Source organism: Alligator mississippiensis, chromosome 8 (genome assembly GCF_030867095.1).
Source record: "Alligator mississippiensis isolate rAllMis1 chromosome 8, rAllMis1, whole genome shotgun sequence".
NCBI classification, from domain to species: Eukaryota; Metazoa; Chordata; order Crocodylia; family Alligatoridae; genus Alligator; species Alligator mississippiensis.
In genome coordinates, this window is record NC_081831.1 from 68,483,164 (window position 1) to 68,503,073 (window position 19,910).

The 19,910-nt window shown below is 43.6% G+C and overlaps 1 protein-coding gene across 4 annotated transcripts in view; it reads left to right on the forward strand.

Moving 5' to 3' along the window:
• COL4A6 (collagen type IV alpha 6 chain) overlaps positions 1 to 19,910 on the forward strand; it is a 186,752-nt gene that overhangs the window by 139,024 nt on the left and 27,818 nt on the right. For 3 of the 4 annotated variants that reach the window (XM_019487795.2, XM_006262670.4, XM_059732820.1), the window contains 12 exons: positions 1,209 to 1,262; positions 4,126 to 4,185; positions 4,776 to 4,820; positions 6,455 to 6,508; positions 6,862 to 6,931; positions 7,658 to 7,768; positions 9,292 to 9,441; positions 10,655 to 10,759; positions 13,369 to 13,529; positions 14,313 to 14,492; positions 15,975 to 16,158; positions 17,377 to 17,430. In XM_019487795.2, the coding sequence (XP_019343340.1) occupies positions 1,209 to 1,262; positions 4,126 to 4,185; positions 4,776 to 4,820; positions 6,455 to 6,508; positions 6,862 to 6,931; positions 7,658 to 7,768; positions 9,292 to 9,441; positions 10,655 to 10,759; positions 13,369 to 13,529; positions 14,313 to 14,492; positions 15,975 to 16,158; positions 17,377 to 17,430 (1,228 nt within the window). The remainder of the gene's footprint in view (positions 1 to 1,208; positions 1,263 to 4,125; positions 4,186 to 4,775; positions 4,821 to 6,454; positions 6,509 to 6,861; positions 6,932 to 7,657; positions 7,769 to 9,291; positions 9,442 to 10,654; positions 10,760 to 13,368; positions 13,530 to 14,312; positions 14,493 to 15,974; positions 16,159 to 17,376; positions 17,431 to 19,910) is intronic. The other variant, XM_019487794.2, reaches the window with a different exon arrangement.

Genomic DNA, 19,910 nt, shown 5'->3' on the forward strand with positions numbered 1-19,910 from the left:
GTCTCCAGCAAGCTCTGGATCTCAATGAGGAAAGATTCTTCAACTTGCATATAATTCTCTATGGAAACGAAGTACCTCTGCCTCAAAACGACCAGCTGTCTGTTTTCTAAACATTTGGTCTGATCCAGTTTCTATTGAAGTGAAGGGAGATATTCCTTAAGACTTGAGTGGTCTAGTGTAAGCAATAGTTGTAGCATTTTCTTTACTAATTGGCTTTATTTGCTGTGAGCTGGGAAACATATTGTTGGTAACATACAATTTAAGGTCTTTTTTTTTCCTTGGGAAAGGGAAAGACAGCCACAGGCCTTTCTCTTCTGAGAGTGTTCATAATTGTAAATGATAGGTTACAAATCTGGTGTGAAAATTAAATTTGGTGACTCTTTCTCAGTCCTTTCCTCCTCTTTTTTTTTAATGGCAGTTCTATAGGCAGGGAAGGCAAACTGATGTATGGTTTTGCAGGTCTGTAAATGATTAATTGAGCCAAGTTGCCTGGTAAAAGGAAGAAGATAGAAACCTGACGGATAAATGTTTTTGCTCAAGTATTTAAATTGCACTTGATGCCTCACTGCAATACAACGTGTACTAAGTTTCCCAGAAGGTGGAACATTAAGTTAGTCATACCCAAGATTCAAAGTGTTAGTCAAACATTCAAAGTTAAGAGCTACAGCTTATTTCTGCTGGATCTGTGAACTGTGAAACCAAGTTAACCCAAGTGGAAATCCAAATACTTTAGGAAAATAAGGAAAGAAGAGTGAAGTATCTTTTGGTTTTGCTATGATGCAGATTTGTTAGAAATATTCAGATGTGCTTGCTTGTGTTATCCCAGGCACTTATGGACTTACATATTTCGTAGTCCAGTATTTCTACAGATTCAAAATATCAGGGGTTAATGAGATCATCTTTACTCAGCCTGCCATCCTGCGTGTTGTTTTAGGGCTGCAAGATTTGATCCTTGCATAGGCTGGTTTTAGGCCTGGTTCTGTTATTGTCTTCAGCCATAAATGAGAGAGCATTTTGTGGTACTGGCCATCAGCTTTTAATTGGCCTTCCAGGTGTGGCATGGATGTTACAACATTTCACAGGAGCTGGGGTGTTGGATAATTGTAAAAGGTGCAAAAAAATTGAAAATTGCTTTCAAGGATTGGGGCAAGGTTCTTTTTTCACTGTCATCCCCTCTTATGACTCTCACTTTATTTCATTCTTGGCAGGGTGAGCCAGGCCCAAAAGGATTCCCTGGGATTATAGGACTGCCTGGCCTGCCGGTAAGGTTGAACATCTGGGGAAAAAAAGAAAGTCTTAATGAATTCCACTGGGAGTTTAAGCACTTTAGTGCTTTTGAATATCCTGCTTGGTTCTTATCTGCATCTTTAAACACCAACATGCTTGTAAATCTGACCCAAAATCTTTCAGGATTTGTCCCCAGAGTGGAAATTTGTCTAGCTACTCCTCCTCTGATAGTAATGAGATAATGGCGCTGCTCCGCTATGACTATTGCAAAGCCTGTTTTCATTTTGTTGCTTGATCTGCAGTTTCTCCAGTTTCTGTAGATAAATTAATTCACTTCACATAGAGTGCAGATTTTCATGCGATCTGGTCCCTGAAACTGCTCTACAGCCATGTTATAACACACATGCATGGCTGCAGAGGATTTTTTAAATGACCAATCCTGTTAAAAAGTAACCTTTGTTCAATCAGGTAATAAATGAAAGCACTCTAAATTAGAGCGCCTTAGGCCGGGGCAGGCAAAATACAGCCTGCGGGCCAGATCCAGCCTGCCAGGCAATTTCATCTGGCCCACAGCGCCTACTTCCGGCAGAGTGCCAGCAGCTGCACGTGGCAGTAGGGAGCGGGGATGGCAGCTGGGTCCATTGTGCAGGGCTTCACCCCACTGGCTGCATGCAGTCCCCGCTTGTTGCCATGATGCCCCCCTGAGTCTCGGGAGGCATCAGTCATTCATGCAAGATGGTGACCAAAGGGTAGGGCACCTGTCAAGAGGCAGGGCTACCCTTGCCACCCTCATCAGCTCACCAAAACTCATTAAGCAGCCCTCCAGCTGAAATAATTGCATACTCCTGGCCTTAGGAACTTGTATGCAGTCCCGTAGGAGAGTTACCTGTCATGCCCCTGGTTTGCCAGAGGGAGGAGGTAGAGAGTTTTCTCCCTGTACAGCCAGGGAAGGCATCAGAGTGTGGCCATAGGGTGACCCTGGCTATCATTTCCACCCCCAGAGAGAGGGTTCCTGGTGCCCGTTGGCACTGCTCAGGGGAGTCCACCCCTTGAGACAACAACCCCCCTCACTCCCTACATGCAGGAAAATCCCTGGCAACCTGGCCAGCAGCTGGTGTCTCCAGGAGAGAAGTGGAGCAAGCCCAGAGACACCAGCTGGCTTGGCTGCCAGGCTTCCAGAGCAGGTTATAGTGGTCCCTGTCTCCTGGCTTCAGCCAGTGCGTAGAAGCTCAGAGCCCCCAGCATCAAACAACAAACATCTGTTTACTTTTGATGCTGTAACTTTAAGTGCTTTTTTAAAGCGCTTTAAAAAAGCGCTTAAACTTACAGCATGATTGATAACTTTTGTAAACGCCCATAGCCACGAGATGGCAGTATTTCTTGACTTTACTATTTGAGTTCCATAAACAAAAATCGTATTAGTTTCCCTCTAATTCTATTTTAAACATTTTGTTTCTTATTTAACTTCTCAGGTCTCATGCAGGCTGAGCTTTCAAATAAGTGTTCAGAGTTGATGCACGCTAATCTGGTGATATGTAACAGCCCCCTGGCATAAGTTAAGAATCACAGCAGCTTTCCCCTTTCTGTTGGGAGGTTATTTTCCACAGCCTTAAACTTATGTAAACACAGTATCTTTCATTAAATTGAAAGGATCAAAAATACGTGATGTTTCTTAACCACAAGATAAATTGTTTACCAGTTGCTTTGGCCTACACATTTGCTCAGCAGAACAGTATGCAAAGAAAAATCTGAATTTGAAGCAGTTTTGTTTTAAACACTCTGAATTTATTAGGCTTTTGGGACCTGTTCCATTAGGCATATGCTTAGCTTTATGCACCAGGAATAGTCTCACAGAAACTGATGGGCCTCTTCTTGTGTGCAATATTAAGCCCAGGCATAGTTTTTGCAAGTTCGAAGCACTGCAGACATGGGTGACTGGTGCCTCCCATGTCTGGGGGGGCACCAGATTGCCAGTGGGGGGCAGGGGTAAGAGCGTCCCCCAGTGGCCAATTGCCGAGCCAGCGGCGAAACCAGAAGTGCATTTCCGCTGGCACTTCTGGTTTCGTGGCTGGCGCTTCCCGGGGGTGCATGGCCAAACTCAGGGGGTGCACGTGCACCTGCGTGCACTTCCTACTTGTTGCCAGTGACTGCAAAGGGCATCTATAGACGTGCTCCAGGAGTTGGGAGAGTTCACTTTAATTTAATTGTCGAAAAACACCCCCATCGCCATTTTTCAGCATGGGGATGCTGATACGCGTTGCACTGGAGTCTGCTGGAGCACGGTAATTACCACACTCCAGCAGACTAATTTAACCTGTGAGAGGATTAATCGAGTCTGCTCCAACATAATTATAGCGCATCAGAGCAGCCCCACTGCATGTGTATAGGTGCCCAAAGTGCTTAAGCACTGACACGTCTCAGATTTGACTCTCAGGGTTTACTGGAAACAAATCTGAAGGCGAAGCAGTTTTTAAATGTTAAGGGTAGAAATGTGAGTTTGGGTTCATTTTTCCATATTAACAAGGTAAAAAGGTCCTCATTTGAGTCCTCCACTGAACTGTTAGTTGCCAAGTTTAAATCAGATTATTTTTACATTCAAAAAATAAGATTTCCATCCCTTTGTTAATGGCAATGGGGATTCTGAAAGGAGTCTGCCAGGGGCAACATTTAGCATGGCACACATGCTAATGGTTGCTAATGATAACTGCTTTCACAGAAATCCTGGGACTAGAACATGCACCACGTACTCGGAGCACTGCCCTTATCTCTTGAGATTAACGTCTGTTTGCATTAAAGCACATGCTTGTATTCAGTCTCTCTGGGGGCTGCGCTATATTTGCCTCTAGATAGACCTGTGAATTACTGATGTGATGATGGGTTTTTTTCTCCCTCCCTCAGGGTATTGGAGGTGTTGGAGAGAAAGGAGAAAAGGGTGTCCCTGGTTTGCCTGGCAGCAGGGTAGGTAACATTACAACACCCTTAAATCCCTGTTCATGAAAATGCTGTGTTTTTCACATACTGCATGCATCCAATGCATCTTTTTTTGTAAGAGCAGAATGAGGAGAAAAAAGATTTTTCTAGAGTCATGGCTGAAACCTGACTGAAGGGGATACTGACCACATGACTGAATCCTGACCCTTGCTGCTCAGCCTAAGCTACAATTTTAACCATCTCACAGCTGCTGCCAAATTGACTGCAGCTTTTGGCTACTGAGCCTTGGTTTGGGACCGTGCCTTGCTCCGTGCTGTTCTGCGGATTGGTTTCTTTTGGCCCCTGGATATCCAGGGGTCTAATTTTCTCCTCATGCTGCAAGTTTGCAGCGTGGGAAACATTTTTTCATTCCTGCATGTGCCTCTTGTCCCGCCTCAAAGGGGTTTGAGATTGGGCATGCAAGTGCCTCTTGCCCCATGTGGGCAGCCAGTTTGGGAGTGGATTATTTGTCCTTTGTCTACTATGAAGTGAAATCCGTAGTAGATTACAGAGATTGCTCCTTATGGTGTTGAATGTAATTGGATTAATAATAATAATACCTATTTTTACAATTTTAGGGCTTTTCATCTTTGGATGGATCTGATGGAATTCCAGGGAGAAAGGTAATTTGGGAAGTATTTTAACTTCTGGGGATGTCACTTAAAATCCCTGGAATTTGCTCCTATTTTCTCTTCCTTTCCATGCTCCTTAACTTCCTATTGGCTCTCTCTAATATTCCCCATCTCTGATAGAAGAATGTGGCCTCGCAAGGAATAGTGGCAATGCAAGTTGTTCAAAAGAGCATCTAAACACTAATGAAAGACACTTGCATCATTTCCTCCATTGCTGGCTCAAACAGTTGCCTCCACAGAGATTTGAAATTATGCATGCCTTCCCACTATCATCAACTCTCTTACCTTTAGGGTCATCTCATATATAGTATTCTAGGTGAAAATGATCAGTGCCTTAAGTAGCTGTAAGGATGTGAAAATCCTTTGTACTCACAGATGTGCCAGTGCATAGAGTCCTAGAACATCCATGTTAGTGGGATTTTTCATTGGGTGTTAAATATCCTGAGATGCTGGCATGTTCCCTGCATTCGTAGGCTGGATGCTCGCTGTTATGCGATAGCTGCATTTTTGCCGATGCTATAGATGAGAGTATTTTAAAATAAATGACTGGAAAACCCTGGCAACAGGGTTTCAGCCAGTGCTGCTCATGAGGTGTGTAGAGTCCACACTTACTCAAAATTTCAGGGTCACTAGTAGGGTTACAAGCTCTTCTGCTCTAACAGAGTTCTCCTTAAGAATTCCCTGACCTGTAGATGCAACAGGGGTTATACCCCACTGTTGACTGGCTTTGATGTTCCCTTTCATAGAGGGCAGTTCCGCATTTATGCACAGGGCAGTAAATTACAAGGCCAGAAAAGGAAGTTTTGGGGTACAGTGGCAGAGTCTTCTGAACCATATGGTATATTACAAGATGCTACTGGAAGTCAGTGAGTTGGAACCATCAGCATAAATGTGAATGGTTTAGCACGGCTGGCTTGGGAGAGAACTGTGACACAGGAGAGAGAGAATAGATTCATAGATTGTAAAGCTGGAAGGGACCTCCGAAGATCATTGGATCCAGCCCCCTGCACTAGGCAGGAAAGACAACTGGGGTCAGGTGACCCCAGCAAGGTGCCCGTCCAGTCTCCTCTTGAAGATTTCCAGGGTAGATGATTGTACCACCTGTGGAGGGAGCTTATTCCACAGTCTGGATACCGTAGTTGTGAAGTAGTTTTTCCTAGTGTTGAGCCTGAAATGGTCTTCCAGGAGTTTGTGACTGTTACTCCTAGTTTTCCCCATCTGGAGGTTACATCTACAGAGCCAATAGGAAGTTTACAGTGGCAATAGGAAGTTCCCCATCTGGAGATTACATTACATCAGGAGCATATTTTCCTGATGGTCCCACCCCAGATATTGCCCTGCTTGTCCCATCTTTGCTTCTCACCCCATTGCAGTAGCCATTCTTTCAGAGGACGAGAGTGGATTCATTTTGGAACCTAGTTTGTTGCTAATTAAGAGGGAGTTGAGAGGCCAAGGATGCTAATGTTTTCTTCTTGTGAGCCAGACCTATTGGGCAAGAGATTGGGTCAGAAAATTCAAATCGAGGCATTGAAGAGGTCTAACCCTAGCCTCCCAGGTCCCTCCCCTACTGTTTGTTTTTATAGATAAATGTTTTATTTATATGTTCATATATATTTATTTTCCAGGGTCATCCAGGGATCCCAGGCTTTCCTGGGCTTGATGGAGCAGAAGGAATGAAGGTACCTTATCATATGGAAAATTTAAACCACTGTTGTTTCAACAGAATGCTTAAATAAATGTCATCACTCTGTCAAATCTCTTCCCTTTCTTCTGTATCATGCTGATGTTTTCCTTAATGCCAGGTCTTCAGCTCTTTTAGTGTGCTGAGTGCTGACTGGTGAACCTTGGGATATTATAATTTTCTTATATGGCTCATCTTGTAATTTTACGTGTAGTATTATTTGTTTGTGCTCCCCTGAACAGAAATGGACGGGTTTTGTTTGGGAGCAGATTCTGGCATAGTGCCAGGCACTCTTTGATCCCTGCCTCCAGGACTGTAAGGAACTGTAAACCAACACGTTTAATTTTACAGGGTGAATTAGGTGATCCTGGTCCTCCAGGTCCACCCATCTATCTCGATGGTGAAGGTGTTGTCATCTCAGGTACATCTGTTAGATTCTGATTTGAAATACAATTTTAATGCTTCACTCTGCTGCTGGCACTCGGCTTTGTATTCTTTCCCCTTAATATGCTTTTCTTTGATCTTCTTTTCTGCATTGAGCCTTGAGTCAGATTCACCCCTGTTCTAACCCATTCACTTGGCTGTTGTTGATGTTGGGACAGGAGTTCTGTGAATAACTTTGGAGTTTGCCATAAGTCTCCATTCCTAACATAATGCAATGTTATGAGAATACAAGCACACTGCTTGGGTGTAAGAATGCAAGCAGACTGCTTAGGTGGGGAGTGACTACATTTGTCACCTTTTGAAGCCTGAGATAATATTGGCCATCCTTGGGGCTCATTTCAGCATAGTACTGCTATTAACAGAAATGTGGTCCTTGTCTCACTTGCAAATAAATAAATAAATGGATGCTTCTTTATTGTTCTTGCTCACTCACTGTAGCAGGATGTTATTAAGGGAAACACTTAGTAATTCCAGCAGTATAAATAAGAGCAGCACCTGCAGCCACATAGGCCAGCAATTACACAGGTGTGTCTTATCGGTCACAATAACCTGCTGGGGGCAGTAAGAAATGTCCACAGGTGATGGTATTTTGTGCAAATAGATCTATTAGTCAGGGTTCTACAGTGACTGGTGTGGGAGACTGAGGAGTGGACCCAATGACTGTTTCTGACTTCCTGTAATTCTTTTTCTGTTTGTGCAATAGGTTTCCCTGGAGATCCTGGAACTCCAGGAATCCCAGGCCCTCAAGGAGATAAAGGAATTAGTGGCTTACCAGGCCTTCCTGGTGCTGCAGGAGTTACACCCTTTGATCCAGGTAAAGCTCCAGCTATCACTGGGGAATGCTCTTCATTCCCCTATCTATAGTTGTCATTCCTTGGGTATGGAACTGGACAGAAGATGATATGCTTACTAATGGAGGTACTAGCAACTCCATTTCAGGCATTGCAACGCAGTTTGCCTAATCTTGATGGTGTATGAGGACAAGTGCAATAGCTAGAAATACTGGCCAGGTCTACAGGACAAAGTTTTCTGACAGAGCTATGTTGCCTGTAGGGTGTGACAAGCCATTATTATGCTGGCAAACCCCTGGTGTGGACACAGCTAGGTCAACTGAAGAGGACTTTTGTTGACTTAGGTCAGTGTTTCCCAACCAGTGTGCCACAGCGCAAAAGTGTGCCATCAGAAATGAACAGGTGTGCCATGGAATTTTGCTAATGCAATGAGCTACAATAGGTATAAGGATGGGGAATGCCTTAACAAGTGTGCCACAGAAGTGTTTTATTTATGTAAGTGTGCCTTGGGCTGGAAAAGGTTGGAAAACAATGGCTTAGGTTGTGTGGTCTGAATGAGGTGGTTCAGCAATGCTGACAGAAAAACTCCTCTGGTCACCATATGTTATGTAACTCTACCAGCATCTCTCTGCCAATAGAGCTACAGCAGCTCTATAGTGTAACCTTGTTTGGGGGAAAATCTACTGTTCAAAAACTGTTTAATAGTATACAATCCAACAGAGAAGCTGCACATGTCATTCCATTATTAGGGTAACTTTCACCCTGCCATGTGAGGCATGTGGGGCCTGATTAAGTGCCATAAGAAGTAAGTGATGTTGACTGCAATCAGAACAGGATCAAACCCACAGTCGTTACAACAGATCTCCAGCTGTGTTCAGGGCCTCTTAATGTTTGCTTTCTGCAAACTCTCTACTGAATGAGTTGACTGGCAGAAGTGTTTACAGAAGCAGATAATTTTAAGTGACTACTAGAATATTCTTGAAAGTTGATTTGTGAATGAACACTGGGAACCCGGAGGTAAAAGATGGGATGAATGAATCAGGGAACAGAAACATTAGTCAGCCCATTTGCTTTGTGGAAAGTAATCAACTCGGCTCCAATTCCATATGTAAAGCACTTGTCTAGAAATGATCTGCAGACTAAGAATTATTAGTCAAATTATTTTGCTCACAATTTTCAAATAGGGGAAAAAATCTAAATTTGTCATTTGACTTATTTGTAAGGCATTTTTTACTCAGTAACTCTAACAACAGTTTATTCTTATTGTATTTGACATTTGCAGGATCTAGCATGAGTTTATGCTCACTGACCAAAAGGACTTGCACTAATGTATTGCTTTACTGGTCAAAGCAGCTGCTTTGTATAATGGCAAAAGTGAGGCCCAGTGATAGCAGCTGCTAATAGATTTTTCCTTATGCATTTACCATATTTTCTGTGTGAAGACAATAGCAGCTCCATGCACAGTAATAATCTGTGTGTGATGCAAAAACATCTGGACCCATTTGCAGCTGCTGCAGAGTTGACCAGCTATGTTTATGTTGTCTAGATTCAGCTGGCCCCATGGGGATTCCAGGTACTTCAGGACTGAAGGGTGAACCAGGGGTCCCAGGCAAAGTAACATTTGGATTACCAGGCACACCAGGGAGTGATGGCCTTCCAGGTCCACCAGGACCTCCAGGATTGCCTGGCGTACTACGTATGTGAACTTGTTAGATCTGCTTTTATCTATGTTAATGTTTAAACAAATAAAATAATTTATAGTCTGTTTTATTTTTAACATCACTGAGTAATGTTCTACTATCTTGAGTACTTATATGTAGCATGGGAGCCCTTTCCAATCCGTAATGTATTGATCTTCAAAATACCTCTGCGAGATAGGACGTGCTTTTACCCTACATTGCAGATGGTGAGCTGAGGCACACAGGAAATAATTAAAATGCCCAAGATCACCCAGGAACTCTGCAGCACAATTAGGGCATTGCAACCAAACTCTGAAGTCCTCAGTTAAACTTCTAACCTAGGGTTGGGCCTTTATTTGGGCCAGAGGGATACTTAGGGAGTTTTGGTGAGCTGTTGTGGGCTAGGTCAGCACCTCCCATTCCAACCTGCAATAGCTCATCAAAACTCCGTAAATAGCTCAGCCTCATGCTCGACTGGGTGGATGAGATGGGGCCACAGATGGGCAGGGAGTGGCATCTGGGAGTGGAATGGGGGACCAGGGCTGAGATCAGGATTGCTGGGTGGTGGCAGTATGGGGTGATGGCCCAGGGCAGAGCTGCAGTAGATTCCCTGCACACCCCTGCAACAGGTACTAGTTCCGCAGGCAGGGACTTGCAGGGTGCAGATCATAGCTTTACCCTGGGCCCTGGCCCCATGCTGTCACCAGCCAGGACCTGTGCAAGCAGGGTGCATGGTTGGGCAGATGGGATGGGGCTGCAGCATCCAGGAGAAGGATGGGTAGGTGGGGCAGTAACAGGGCTGGGGGCTGGGGCAGCACTGCAATCCGCTCCCCACTGTGGAACCATTGCCCATCACAGGGATGTGCTGACAGCAGATCCCAGTCCCATCCCCAGCCCTGATTCCTACCCTGCCCACCCGTCCTGTCCCCGGCTACCATTCCTTGCCTGCCCACAGCCCCATCCCATCCACTTGGCTGAGCACCTCTGTATTATTGTATTCTTCTGGTGGTCTTTGGGACCCTACAGAACAAAGCAAAAACATGACTGAGTATTATAACTCATGGTAGCAGGCCAAACTGTTCTTCGCACAACTTGTATTGCTGTAGTTGTATCCAGTCACATCAGGTCTCAGTCTAGCCCCATGTCGTTTCCTTACAATAGGTGTTGTAATAAGCTAATGATTGAAATTTAAGCTGTCTGTGGCTTTGCTAAGTTTCTTTCCATGCACAGGCCCTGGACAGCTACCAGACATGATACTGGAGGGAGAGCCTGGAAAACCAGGAGTACCTGGACAGCGGGGGCCACCTGGAACTACAGGTCAAAGGGGATACAAAGGTGAAATTAACTTTTCATGTTTCTCATCATTTGTAGTCCTTTTTGCAGGCCTGCTTGCTTCTGCTTCTGGCCAAGAAATAAAATAATCTATTAGTACTAACTACCTTGAGCAGGGAGGTGGGAGTAACTATAAGTCGCAGCTTTCTTCAGAAAAGAGGGAATTTTTGGGGGGGTGTTTCTTTAGTTTGGCACAATGAGTTTTTAGCTCTTCAGATTGCAAACTGGCCTGCCAGGCACTTGCATGTGACCAGTGGCACCCACCAACTAATTGTACCCCACCCAATCCTTCTGTCCACAAGGGTGGGAGCGAGGCGCCCACATATACACACCCTTACCAACATACTCTATTGTGCCTCACTCCCATCCTTGTGGGTAGAAGAGCCCAGCCAGACCAGCACACAGCTTCTGGGCTGGGCTGCTGCCGCCATTGCTGCAGTCCCTGGGGCACCTGATTAGCTTCCTTTGTGTCCCGCTCGCACCGTGCAGCAGGTAGAGAAGCAGCGGGGGCAGGGATCATGGGGCCAGCAACAGTGTGGAGCTTGTGGCCTGGGGGGCAGCAGGAGTGTGGAACTTGGGTGGGCAGGGTGGGGACCCCCCCACACTCATTTTCCCCCCTCATGGTGTGCAGTCCCTGCTGCTAGCAGCACCAGCATGAGGGAGGGTGTTCAGAGCACTCATGCTCAGCACAGGCACTCACACACAGCGGCGCGTGGCTTCAGCCAGTGCTGCATGCAGGGGCAAAGAGTGCAACCTGCCTGGCCTGCCTCTATACCATGGGCTCCATGGGGGACGCATGCAGCTCCCACACTCGCCAGCAGTGGGGAAGGCCTGTGCTGGAGCCGGCTGCCTTCCCTGCCCCTTGCCGTGCAGGCCCTAGGACTCCACCAGAAGTGGAGGGGAGCCCCGGTCCCTGCTTCCCCACCGAGTCCTGGGACCTGCGTAGCAAGGGGTGTGGGAAGCAGCTTCCCCTGGTGCTGTGAGAATGCAGAAACTGCATGTGCACCATACAGAGCCCCTGCGATAGAGGTGGGCCGGGCAGGCTGCACTCCTCTCCCCCATGTGCAGCACTGGCCGGAGCTGCACACTGCTGGGTGCCAGCACCTGCACCAAGCACGAGCACCCCAAGCGCCTCTGCCGGCTGGTGCTGCTGGCAGCAGGGGCTGCACACCATGGGTGGAAGTGTGTGGGTGTCCCCACATCCCCTCATCCTCCCTCACACCCAACACCCGCCCCCACAATCCCCATATACATACCCCCCAACATACTCTATTGCACCCCCACACACAGCCACACCCCTCACAAGCTCCCATATACACACCCTCCCACACTGCACCATACACCCCCCTCATACCTCACCATACACACACACACCCCACATACAATATATAAAAGTAAGACTTTATTTTTGAGTTATTATGCAATCACCTCTATATACAGTATGGAAATGCAAATCGTGACAAATATTTTTGTAGTAAAATTAAAGTATGTTATAGTAGGTGTTTGACTTCTAATGTATGATTTGGGTTTTTTCTGGTTCCTTTCCCTTAAGGAATATTTCCAGGGGGAAGGGGAGGGACTTCTGGTGGCAAAGCTCAGGGGTTACGGGGACGGGAATTCCAGTCCCAAATATGGCAACCAGGGGGTAGGTAACTGTCAAGGGGTGGGACTACCGATGAGGTCCTCGACAGCTCACCAAAACTCATTAAGTGGCCCTCCACCTGAAATAATTGCCTGCCCCTGCTATAGGGGATATCTGAAAAAAACAAAGCAATTCTGTTCACAGTTGTTAATGCCAGATAAAGAAACCTACTGCACTGATAACCTGGGAGTGTGCAGAGACTGACAGTGCCAGAGAAGTCATGTTTTGCTACATCCCCATTTAAGCTGACAAGCAGAAATGCATCATCATAATTAGCTCCAAGGGCTCCATGTTTTAGAGTCTTTCAAGTTGGCATGCCTTACATTTAATATTTCTTAGATCCCAAGCTGCCTTCTTGTAATTTAGATCCTAATATGGTGGTCATATATATTATCATTCAACTTTCCTATGTATTTTGAGCACTTATGTTTTGGTTTTAGCCTGTGCTAAAGGCTAGAGCAAAGGGCTAACAATGAAGTTAAGACCTGGATGCACATTTCATCAAAGTAGTGAGATTGTTTGGATCTGTGACATTGGTTCAGACTCGGCTTTAATTCTAGTAAAATTAAAAGATATCTGTTTAAGAGAACTGCAATGCTGTAGATGAGAACACTTGGCTTACCTTCTCTATCATATATATTAAAAAATTCAAAACATGCATCCTGCTCTAGAAGAAAATGGACACCATGTAACATATGTTAATTACTTTGCTCAGGGCGCTACTGGAAAGCACGTGGACACTGCAGTGTTAACATGGAATATTAATCTGAGTAGAATTAGACCTGGTTCTCTGCTGCCTTACCACTTGTCACCATTGACCTGTGGAAGGTAATGGAGGAAGGTCCAAGCAGTCAAGACCTAAAGACCTCTTTCCATTGTTCAGTTTAGGAATTTTCTTAGATCATCTCAATGCAAAATGAGACCTTTATACACAGTACTGGGTTTGGGGATTCCCTTCTTTGTTTTCCAGGAGAACCGGGTGATTGTGCTTGTGATGGAGGAGTAAACATACCTGGCCCCAGAGGTGAAACAGGCCTTCCAGGTTTACCAGGAAGTCCTGGCAGACCTGGACCAAAGGGCTCCAGAGGAGATTCAGGCACAGTGGGTGTCCCAGGGCCACGAGGCCCAGTGGTAAGTCAGGGTTTCGCTAGTCTCCAACAATTCAAGGGGAGGGAAAAAGGTTTGTTCGTGTCCTACTTGCTGCCATTGACTAAGGTGAAACTAGGATAATTACTGAAAATAATTTTTCCTGCTTGCCTGGGTAAAAAAGCAAGAAACAGTTTGATTTGTGGGAAGATGCTAAAGCTGCAAAGATTTCACCAATATAAAGGAGGGATTCTGTGAACTTCTTATTCAGCTGCTGAAGGCACAGTGCATATAGCCCCAAACACTGCCAGGAAGACAACCCTGGATGAGCTCTGGACAGGTTGTACATAAAGCTACAGGAACTTTATTGAATCATTCACAAATTTCCTGGAATTCTTTTAATTCATATTTAATATAATATTTAAGGGGAGAAGAGACTTGGTAGACTGCTTCCAGTTACAAGTCACTGTGTGCCCTCCCATGATTCCCCACCAACCCTGACTTTTGTATACAGCATAAAGCAAGACCTTTTTGGTGGTATTTTTAACGGACCATATATGTGGTTGGGAGAGATGTAGGACAAGTTCTTGAAACACAAATGCCATTTCTCTGGTTTGGAAAAGACTACGTGGAGGACATTTTGTACCCAAAAGTTTGTCCAAGATCTTTCCCAATTATGTAGGTGGTCCAGTGAAAGATATTACCACGCAAAACTTTTCCTGAATATTCCCTCAACTGTCACAGGAACAATAATACTACAGTGCTACTATACAATGAATACTTCTCTGTGTAAGTTCATGTGCCTGTTTTTAATCCTTCTGCCTACAGGCTTCATCTGGACAACCAGGTCCTCCAGGTCCCAAGGGAGAAAAAGGGGAGCCATATTTTACAACAGATGGTGGCATCCGGGGGGATCCTGGTGTGATAGGACTTAGAGGACCTTCTGGTATCCCAGGAACTCCAGGCCAAGATGGTCTCCCAGGCTTGCCAGGTCGACCAGGACCTCCAGTAAGTTCATATTTATGTGGCAAGAATGAAGAGTGCTTCAAAAGTATAATGTGGAGGAGAAGGAATGACAGGAAAGAAGGTGAATTGTTAGTCATGACACACCCTGTCACATGTCACCAGGGAGCTAAAACTTTTCACTATATTCATGTACTGATACGGTATAGAAAGACTCCCTTTGATGTCTTCCTAATGAGGGAGAAGTGATAGCACCAAGTAATTGCTTGTTTGTCTGGAAAGGAAAGCATAGCTCACAAGCCCTGGGTTTGGTGTGTATCAGAAGCAGCGCCTGTTCTAACCCTTTTGGTCTGAGAGTGAAGAGTTTGGGCTGAGTAAAGCAGCATACAAATTCCAGTGGTAAGTTTAGGTAAAGCACTCCCAACACCTGACCACTCCTGGTTGCCTTTACAAGGGAACAGATGAAGAATTCTATGCACTCCATAAGGGACTTGTCTGTACTACCATAGCAGTTACACGTAGGAACTAAGATATTATTGATAGTAGTATAGAGAGGGAATGGAAATACGTTTATTAATATTTTGGGCCTGATTTTGTTCCTCCTGGAGTTTCTGGGAACCAGACCATATGCTTTGTTAGGCCAGCTACCTAGGGCTTGCCTATGCTACCACTTACAATTACAATTATGTTTTCCCACATAGCCTCTAACTCAATGCTGAACTGCAAGGTGCATACGCTGTATGAGTTTCTAAAGAATTCTTACTTTCTCTGAAAACCTTCCAGCCACTGCTCCCACAACAGACAAAGTGAAGCCAGGGAGATGAAGGTTACAAAGCAGGAGTCAGATATGGGCTGGAATTCGAAGTACCCATTTGGATGATTTATGTGTACTTGCATGCAGCTATACATGTTAATCAGAACACTTTGTTAAAGAAAAGCCATTCTAAAGGCTGCCATCCTCCCAGGAATTTCTGTCATCTTCAGGATTAATAATAGCTGCTGTGCATGGCTCCAATTACTCTGCCATGAAATAAACTCTGTCTGAGAGTCTGAGTGTCTTGCAATTTTAAAGGGACAGGTTCTACTTTTGTTCTGTATTTTGTCATTGTTAAAAACAAAAGATGCTGCCTTCATAATTAAATAAAATATTAAAACAAAAACGTTGATGATTTCTTTAGTTAGAAAGGGATTAATAAGCAAACAAATTTCCAAATGGATACTACTAGTCCTGGGGCAAACATAATGCATTGCTCAGTGTTTTATGTAGTAATAATTGTCCTGCAGTTTGAAATGGCAACAAGTGTTGAATTTACAAGATCTCCATGCACTTTCTGGAATGCCCTTGAAACTTGCTGCTAAACATTTAGACTGACGCCTTCCTTCTTAGTACCACAAGGTCAAATGCAGTTACTTAGAACAGCACAAAATAACCAACCAAATTCTGACACACATTTTGAAATGATGGCAAGGCTCAGTCATTCTATATAGTATTTTGTTTTCAGCTGTCCCTGTCTTTTCTATGTGTAGGGTGATGACGGCCTAGGTTTTCCAGGTGAAAAAGGTCTGCCAGGATTACCTGGTCCCAAAGGCCGTCATGGGGAGAGTGGTCCTCCTGGCATTGGTTTCCCAGGTCCTATTGGAATTCGAGGGTCTCCAGGTGACCCAGGAATAGATGGATATCCAGGACAGCCAGGTCTTCCGGGTCCTCCAGGTAGGTTTTTCAGGGACTTATTCTTATTTTTAGTAGTTTCGGTCTTCTATCAACCAACCAAGCAAACACTTCACTCCCTAACTGAATTCCAGTATTTGTAAAATAATAAACTGAATGGTGGTTTTTAAATTTTATTGTGCATGGTCTGTAGGCTTGTCAGACATTAGCCTGCAGTTCTTGCTTGCCCAAGTAGTCCTACTGAAACTGATGAGATTGCTTAAGGAGTATGGACAACTTGTGTAAATAAAGGTACAAGATTTAACTGCTGTACAAGAACCATTTTTAAGCCAGCAGAAAACCTATGGTGATTAGGAGTGTGGTTAACATGAACTTTTAAATAGAACAGGATACTATACTGTCAGTAAAGATTAATTCAGTAGAGCCTGTGCTTTCTGAATCAGTCTTTAAAATCACTGTTTAATTTAACTGAGAAAAGCTTCATATAATAATACAGAGTTCAGTGTATGAGTGGGACATATGTGAAAGAGACAGTAAACAGAAATACTCAAGGTAACAGATACAGGGTTTACTTTTGACTAACTAAATCCTGGCTATATTCATCAAGTAATATAAATGTGTGCAGTTTAAATTGTCCAGGAAAGAAGCTTTCTTTATTTTGGTACATTAAATGTAACCACACACTGCCAGGTGCATTTAATTGCCTGATAAGAGCCCAGTAAACCAGGGCTTCTTAGGTCATGGTTCAGATACAGGATGTTGTCTGAGCTCCAAAGGAATTGCAGGTAATCTTTTTGCTAGAGTTTGGAGAATGGTCTTGCAAGCAAATGCTTGCAACAGAAATATTCCCTATTTCTATATTTGAATGTTGGCTTTTCAAAGATAATTTTAACCAAAGCAATATCTTTTCTTTTTCTGCTACTGCTTTTTAATATGTTTTCCACTTTGTGTATATTTAACATTCTATTTTGGTAATACTTACCATATTAGTAATACAACTTAATATATTCACAGGCATAATATCACTGCATATGTATTTTTCCCCAAAACACAGGTAACTGCAAAAATGACATTTAACTGAACGCAAGTAGTATTCTTCCAGCTACAGTCCAGGAGCTAAAGCCAATGTGGCATGTTTATTGCGTGCATTCAAGAAATGTCTGTGAATATGTTTGGCCTGTAGATGTAAAAAAAAATGCTTTCAGTTCTGTGGGTTTTCTGACTTTGTTTAACATGTGCTCCTTTGCTTGACTGGTATAGGTGACTGCTGCTGCGGTGAGGAGGTTGGTAAAGGAGTCTTAGACACAGAGGGAGGTGAGAGCTAGGCCTCAGTGGTTGCCAGAATAGCAATGGGAAGATTGCTGTTCTTCCCATCATTGCACAGACACAGACATACTGAATGGCATGTTATTATAGCATCACTGTCACCCTTGGCTGTTGTAACAGGCTGAGTTATAGCAACCAATATTGGCATCCCACTGGAACTTACCAAATAAGTTTTCCACCAGCCCATGCTATGTGCTAAATGCTAAAAACTCTGCTAACCCATAACTATATGCACTTATTATGCCTCTGCTTATTAAAATGTCTCTTACAATGGCTAAATCCAGATTATATCTTAAACAGCTGGAAGTAGAATGCTTCATGCACTGACATGCACAGCATCTTGAATACTGGGGATCATGTAAGATGTACCAGAAGTCAGTATATTATGAGTGTTTCATCAAAGCCTTGCTAACAATGAATGGCCTTTTGTAGAAGAGTATTTTTAGTTAGAGTATATAGAAAAAGTGTGAATAAGTCATTAGCCAACTCAATTTACTCCTTCACAGAGATGTGTGAAAAAACTGTAAGTAAAATGTGTCTTCACTAGGAAATCATTTGCTTCTATTGCAAAGATCCTTTAATTTTAAGTTTCGTTTAGCATTAAAAGAAATGGGAAGAAATAACAGCTGATTCTGCTGATTATGCTACACACATTGGAAGGCCTTATTTTGAAGACACTAACGTTTTTTAAGAGACATTGATCTATTGAAGTTAGCTGGTCAAAGGCAACAACAAGGAATTTAAGATTACACAACATGCAGTTATAATAGATGAGAGCAAAACAACCTTGGTTTTAAAATATACATTTACTTGTACATCTGAGTAATCCCTACTCAAGTGAGTAGTGTCACTGACTCTTTTTAATTATACAAATTGCCATAAATGCACATTTCAGACCAGTAAGGACATGGAGTGTGGATAAAAAAACTTCTGACTTGTTTGTGGGCAATGTTATGAAATTGCTCAGAAATGTGATTGGATTACTCATTTATCACTTATCATAATTCCCAAGGACCTTCCAATGTAGTTTCATAATAGATTTGTTTCACTGGCTTTCGGATGCCATTTTCTGCATTGTAATAACATATAGCATTAAGGAACTAGAAAACACTAAACCCTGCTCATCTGATCAGGCTATTAGACTCCAGGATTAGGTAAAAACACTATCATTAATTTATTACCATCACCCTTCGCTTACCACAAATAAACAAATAACATTTCCATTGTATTATCTACCTGCTGTAGGCAAGTAGCATAAAATATTGAATGATGTACTGTGCACTGTAATTTCCTGGAAGTTCACATCAGTGGGCCCATAGAGCCATGTGCGTTTCATAGACATATTAATTAACCTGCCCTTTCTGTGCCAGATGCTGCATTGGATTCTCTCATTTTCAAAAAATGTCATTCCTCATTAAACCACGACTGGAGGCAATGTCAGAAATGGATTTTAATTTGCTTTATTTCACAAAGCTTGTGGCATCAGGCTCAGGAAGGCAGAATGCCAGATTTTGAGCAGTGGGAACAGTTTTTAAAGAGTTTCTTTGGTCTAACAATTAACTTATCCAAGTCATCTCTTGTTTAAATATACCTTGGTACAGTCAGCACAGTGAGTGTTATGGTGCAACAATCAGGTTCTCCTCTCTCTCAGCCTCTTTTAAGTAAAAATTGGGCTGGTGTAAGCTGTTTTACCACAAAGAGTGAGCAGTGACTGTTTTTTTAAGACAGCACCAGCATGAGAGCAAAAGGAGTCACAAGTTAAGTCTGTTATCAAAAAATGCCTCACTTCAAAGTAAAAGTAACGAACCAAGCACTGACTTTTAGTCCTCCAGAATCAAAGCAGAACACCTCCTGACGTTGTGCATCATGATGTACATGCACAGCAGTGTCCCAAGCCCAAGTGTATTAGCACCTGGCAAAGGTTGACTTCCCCCTGTTCAGCAGATCTCATTAGTTTTGCTCAGTTCTTTATGCTGAAGTCATGATCTGTCACCAGCTTCAGGAGCTCCTGGTTAGCTAGCAGTTGTGATTGTGGGGGAGGGGTCCCCTCTTCCTGACCATGTGAATCAAAAACCCCAAATCATGGAAGTATTCTGCCTCTGGTTTGGATGAGACCCAAGATTCCAGAATTCCCTTGAAATAAGCTTGTTTCACCAGGCCTTTGCCAAACTCTCTTGATAGCACTCCACAGGGTTTTGGTGAACAAGCCCAGTTCAGATGAAACCAATTTTAAAATCCTTTAGGTTACTGTTTTTATTGGTTTTAGGACATTTAAGTTGCCCTAGTTTTTCCTCTGTTGCAGCTTGAGACCATTGATCCTAGTCTTGTTCTTTACAGCCACAGAGAAAATGCCCATCTCCATCCTCTCTGTAATTGTCCTTCAGGTATTTGAAGACTTATCAAATCCGCCCCTTGTCTTCTCTTCCCCCAAACTAAATTACTCAAGCCCTTTCTGCCTTCCTTCAGAA